A 5,976-nucleotide genomic window follows, 5' to 3' on the forward strand; every position below is an offset into this window, starting at 1 on the left:
TGGCGGAAATGTCAGCGGATGATTTGGTTTATGCGAAGGTTGGGGGGGGGGGGGGGGGGGGGGGGGGGGGTACTGTCCTTGTTACGGTTGGAGGGGCTGCTTTCAGGTTGCTTTCTATATAGCAGAGAAGGTTGGGGGAACGGATAGAGATGTATAAGATTATGAGGGGCGTGGTTAGGGTGAATAGAATAGGGTTGAAGGATCGATAATGAATGGGCATAATTATAAAGTGAAGGGCAGGAGAGGATTTGAGGAAATGTTTTCCACTCAGAGGATGCTGGGAATCTCGAATGCACTGCCGTGGAGAGTTTTTAAGGTGGCAAACCCACAACCTTTAAAAAGATATTGGACGAGATTTTGAGGGGTCATTACATTCCAGACAATGGACCCTTGTGCTGGAAAGGGGGACTGGTGTAGGTAGGTGAGTGCAGACTCAATGGACCGAAGGGCCTCTCCTGTGTTCTATAACTCATTCTTAAACCAAATGGTTTCCTTGACAATGGTTTCCTCAACGTCATTCAAACTTCGAATGTTTTCTTCCTTTCCCAACTGTGTAAGCTGCAGTGTCTGTGATCTGGACCGAGGCAGTGCTGTTCCGTGTTTCAAAACATTACGTCACTGTAAAATACTCACATCAGCATCTTCCAGCAATGTGACAACACGGCCAGGCTGAAAAACAAAACAAAACCAAACCCAAATAATTAGCTTGTATACGGAGACAAAAAGGGGCAGCTCCAGGCTGCAAACAGAGTTTGTGGGTCACACTGTAAACAGCAGTTTAGAGCCATCCCATGCAGTGATGGAGTACAGCCTGTCTCTATGATTCCCTCACACTCTGGGGCCCTGCAGCTGAGCCAGCATCAAGTTCTACCCTGGGCTAGGCAGCATCAGGAGGTGGAGAAGTCGACATTTCGGGTATAACCCTTTTTCAGGGAATACGCGAAATGTTGACTTCTGCACCTCCTGATGCTGCCTGGCTTCCTGTGTACTTCCAGCCTCCCTTACTTGTCTACGAGGAGAAAGTGAGGACTGCAGATGCTGGAGATCAGAGCTGAAAAATGTGTAGCTGGAAAAGCGCAGCAGGTCAGGCAGCATCCAAGGAGCAGGAGAATCGACGTTTCGGGCATAAGCCTTTAAAAGGGCTTATGCCCGAAACGTCGATTCTCCTGTTCCCTGGATGTTGCCTGACCTGCTGCGCTTTTCCAGCAACACATTTTCAGCTCCCTACTTGTATACTTTGGATTCCAGCATCTGTAGTTTTTTTTGTCTCTAACATGTAAAGGATCCCACAGCACTGTTATGAAGAACAAATGAGGGAGTTACCCTCAGTGTCATGGTCACTATCAACATCACAAAAAGAACAGATAATCTGGTCGTTATCACATTGCCACTAATTGAGTAGAAATTGGTTGCTGTTTCCTGGGTTACAGCAGTGATGAGACAATGAGAGTAATTCAATTCCTCTCGGTTAATGAAAGGTCAAGAGTCTCTGTGACACCCCCACAGACACTCCCCACAGAGATGGGACAGGGGTTTCTGTGTGACACTCCCCACAGAGATGGGACAGGGGTTTCTGTGTGACACCCCCCCCCCCACAGAGATGGGACAGGGGTTTCTGTGTGACACTCCCCACAGAGATGGGACAGGGGTTTCTGTGTGACACTCCCCACAGAGATGGGACAGGGGTTTCTGTGTGACACCCCCCCCCCAGAGAGATGAGACAGGGGTTTCTGTATGACACTCCCCACAGAGACGAGACAGGGGTTTCTGTGTGACACTCCCCACAGAGACGAGACAGGGGTTTCTGTGTGACACCCCCCCCCCCCACAGAGACGAGACAGGGGTCTCTGTGTGACACTCCCCACAGAGATGGGGCAGGGGTTTTTGTATGACACACCCACAGAGATGGGGCAGGGGTTTCTATGTGACACCCCACAGAGACGGGACAGGGGTTTCTGTGTGACACCCCACAGAGACGGGACAGGGGTTTCTATGTGACACCCCACAGAGACGGGTCAGGGGTTTCTGTGTGAGCTCCCTGCCCGCCCACCCACAGTGATGGGCCATGTTTTGCAGATTCCTCAAGAACAGGCAACCCCATCACTGTGGGTCTGAATTCACGTGTAAACCAGACCAGGAGAGAACAGCAGAATTCCTTCCCTAAAAGATCAGTTTTATAATTGATCATGGTTACAAGGTCTCAATTTCAGATTGATATCGGATTTGATTCCCAGAACATTAGCCCAGTGACCTTCCCCTTATTCCGTACAGTCTCTGTGACATTGTAGCAGTTCCCAAACTCAGGGAGACCCCAGTTTGCAGACCTCCTGGAACTCCCCGCCCAGCTCCCTCTGAGAGAGTCCTTTCAGACATTCCTGATGAACATGTTCACTTACTGCCCGCCTGTTCCCACGGTGATAGGAGTCTCCCTGCCAGAACCTCCTGCTGTATCCCCGGATAAAACCAATCCTCCTGGAGGTGAATTGAAATCCCGGTTTCCAGATGAGAGAGCCGTACCCGAAGATCCACACAGGCTGTTCCTGGAGACTCGGGTGATCCTGGGGGAGTGCAGGTCCCTCCACATCCTCACTCACCTGTGGCGGCATCGGTGACCAGTGCAGCCTCACTCCTCACTCCCCTGTCTGTCTCTGACAACCTGTCCCCCTCACTCCCCTGTCTGTCTCTGACAACCTGTCCCCCTCTCTCACTCCCCTGTCTGTCTCTGACAACCTGTCCCCCTCTCTCACTCCCCTGTCTGTCTCTGACAACCTGTCCCCCTCTCTCACTCTCTGTCTGTCTCTGACAACCTGTCCCCCTCTCTCACTCCCCTGTCTGTCTCTGACAACCTGTCCCCCTCTCTCACTCCCCTGTCTGTCTCTGACAACCTGTCCCCCTCTCTCACTCCCCTGTCTGTCTCTGACAACCTGTCCCCCTCTCTCACTCCCCTGTCTGTCTCTCACTCCCTCCATACTGATCCTCTGACAATGCTGCACTCCCTCCACCATGACCCTCTGACAATGCTGCACTCACTCGATACTGATCGTCTGACAACCTGTCCCCCTCTCTCACTCTCTGTCTGTCTCTGACAACCTGTCCCCCTCTCTCACTCCCTGTCTGTCTCTGACAACCTGTCCCCCTCTCTCACTCTCTGTCTCTGACATAATCTCTGAAACACTCACTCTCTCTCTCTGACACTCTCACTTTACCTGTCTCACTCCGTCCCTCTCCCCGTCTGTCTGTTTCTCTCTGTGTGCATGTATGTGTGCTTCTCTGTCTGTGTGTCTCACCCACTCTTTCTGTCTCTTTTTCTCTGTCCGTCCTTATCCTTATCCTTATCCTTATCCTTATCTCTCTCCCGGCCCTGTGTGTGTGTGTCTGCCTCTCTCGACGCTGTCTCACAGTTTCAGTGGGCGGGTTGTTAATGCAACAGTTGACCAATCAGTGTTTCCTTGGGTGAGGTTTAGATTTAGAACTTACCAATCAGTGAATGGGTCCTCCAGGGAATGAAACACCTCGAAGAAATTGCATCAGAACCAGCAGGAACAGATAGAGGGAGAGCGAAGTTCAGACAGAGCGAGCTGGGGAAAGATTTCTTCCCGTCTACTCTGTCCATGCCCCTCTTAATTCTATCCATCTCAATCATGTCCCCTCTCAATCTCCTCTGCTCTAAGGAAAGCAACCACAGTCTATCCAATCTCTCTTCATAACTGAAACTCTCCAGCCAAGGTAGCATCGTGGTAAATCTCCTCTGCACTGTCTCCAGTGCAATCACATTTCTCCTGTAATATGGATCCCAGAACTGCACACAATAATTTCGGGGCATTTTATTCAGTTCTAGCATCACCTCCCAAGCTCTTACATTCGACACCCCAGTTAATAAATGCAAGTATCCCATATGCCCTCTTAACCATAGCTACCGAGTAAATCTCTTTTAAATTGAAAACAAAGCTGCTCTACACTGTCTCCATCAAACACTCCCAGGACAGGGACAACACAGGGTTAGATGCAGAGCAAAACTTCCTCTACACTGTCCCCATCAAACTCTCCCAGGACAGGGACAGCACGGGGATAATAGAATGAGACTTGCAATGTCTTGCAGGTCCAGTTGATGCTCACACCCAGTGTAACTGAATGAACATTAATGAATTTAAAACCAGAGTAATACTCAGCGCAGAGTGTGTCTAGGGTGAGGCCTGACCCTGAAGAATGAAGGACACAAAGAGGCAAATTTTGGAGCAGAAAATGATTTCATTGGACAAAAAAATAAATTCAAACTTTGCCAAGGAGTTAAAACCATGTGTGAAGTGATAAGTGTATTTACATGTGAAGACATTTATAAATATACATTATATACAAAATAATTATATAAAAGTAGAAAGTTCAGTGCTTCACATTTAAATTAATTATGAAATACCCAACCTTAACAAAAATAACATTATCAAGGGATCATAATGGGGCTGTCTGTATTTGAGACCCTGCTGTCTGTCTGCTTCACATGAAGATGTTAATCCAGTCTCTGGGTCGAGGGAGTCAGTGTGTGATCTTGGCTTAGTCCAAAGTGCCCCTGCCTGGGGCTTATCTCAAATCCAGGCCCTGGGCTACCTCAGTTGGTGTGAATGAGGAATTGGGTGCCTCAAGGTTAGAAAATGGTTCTGATACAATTCACCTGCCCTTCTGAAATAATAAATAGAGACCGGGCCATGCATCAGGCTCCCGGGCCTGTATGCCTTCACAAATACAGCAGCATCTCCAAGTGAGAACAGTGGTGTGAATTCATGTAGTGTCACTCAGCGTGGTGTCCCTGAGGTCCTGGATGCACCCTTGGAGCTTTCCGTTCATTCCACGACCACGGCTCCCAGCCAATTTCCTGCTTTCTTCCCCTAGCAGCCACCCGTTGGGCTGAAGGGTTGGTGGAGTTAATCGCCAAGGGCACCATGCCATCCAGAGAATCTGAGAGGCAGAACGTCACCCTCATCGCACACAGGCCCCAGTCTTCAGCTCCTCAGACCCAGGAGCAAGTGGTGAATAAATAAAAGAGCAGTCCCACTTTGTGTGAACAGACAGGGTGGGAGAACCTCTCGACAGACTGTCAGCTCTCCTGCATCAAGCAATTAAACCTGCACAAAGAGAGGCAGAGAGAAAGGGTGGTCATTTCCAATGCTATCACCTCTCCACTGGGTCAGACCCCCCCCCCCCTCAGGGACTGTCATGTCCAGGTTATCAGTCATAATGCTGAGGCTCCTCAGTGCTGGATTAGATTAGTTACAGTGTGGAAACAGGCCCTTCGGCCCAACAAGTCCATACTGACCCGCCGAAGCGCAACCCACCCAGATCCATTCCCCTACACCTAACACTACGGGCAACTTAGCATGGCTAATTCACCTGACCTGCACATTTTTGGACTGTGGGAGGAAACCGGAGCAAACCCATGCAGACACGGGGAGAATGTGCAAACTCCACACAGTCAGTCGCCTGAGGTGGGAATTGAACCCGAGTCCCTGGTGCTGTGAGGTAGCAGTGCTAACCACTGTGCCACCGTGCCGTCCAATTAGGATTCATCATCTCACTGAGCTACTCTCTGACATAGCCCCGGCCATTCAAACTACACAAACCTTCCACTCAGAGACAAGCCAGACGCTGAGTGACAGACCTTCCCCACCCAGCCCACACCCTCCAGGGACAGTGTCGCTCGGCTCCCCACTCCAGGCTTTCAATAGATGAAAGTGAATGTTCTCGCCTAACTCAGTCTTCACCCCTCAACCTCGTCCCAGACTCACAAACCCCCCAACCCCTCTCCCTCCTGCCCCACCAAGGGACCCTCTGACCCACCGCCACCATGGGAACCTCTCCCCCTCCCCCTCACCCACCACATGGCCCTTCCCCCTTTCCTTCTCCCACCATGGGACACTCTCCCACCAAGGGACCTCCTCCCTCTCCCCCTATCCCACTAAGGGACCCTCTCCCCATCACCCTCCC

The 5,976-nt window shown here is 50.6% G+C and overlaps 2 protein-coding genes across 2 annotated transcripts in view; both read right to left on the reverse strand.

Moving 5' to 3' along the window:
- chac1 (ChaC, cation transport regulator homolog 1 (E. coli)) overlaps window positions 1-2,682 on the reverse strand; it is a 9,074-nt gene extending 6,392 nt beyond the window's left edge. Inside the window, exons 1-2 of the mRNA XM_043698310.1 lie at window positions 2,397-2,682; window positions 634-669 (exon numbers count right to left, since the gene is read on the reverse strand). Coding sequence (XP_043554245.1) covers window positions 634-669; window positions 2,397-2,606 — 246 coding nt within the window. The 5' untranslated portion in view covers window positions 2,607-2,682. The remainder of the gene's footprint in view (window positions 1-633; window positions 670-2,396) is intronic.
- Window positions 2,683-4,234: 1,552 nt separating this feature from the next.
- dll4 (delta-like 4 (Drosophila)) overlaps window positions 4,235-5,976 on the reverse strand; it is a 31,076-nt gene continuing 29,334 nt past the window's right edge. The window contains exon 11 of the mRNA XM_043698311.1: window positions 4,235-5,117. Within this exon, the coding sequence (XP_043554246.1) occupies window positions 5,112-5,117 (6 nt within the window). The 3' untranslated portion in view covers window positions 4,235-5,111. The remainder of the gene's footprint in view (window positions 5,118-5,976) is intronic.

Source organism: Chiloscyllium plagiosum, chromosome 10, assembly GCF_004010195.1.
Source record: "Chiloscyllium plagiosum isolate BGI_BamShark_2017 chromosome 10, ASM401019v2, whole genome shotgun sequence".
In the NCBI taxonomy this organism is placed as follows: Eukaryota; Metazoa; Chordata; class Chondrichthyes; order Orectolobiformes; family Hemiscylliidae; genus Chiloscyllium; species Chiloscyllium plagiosum.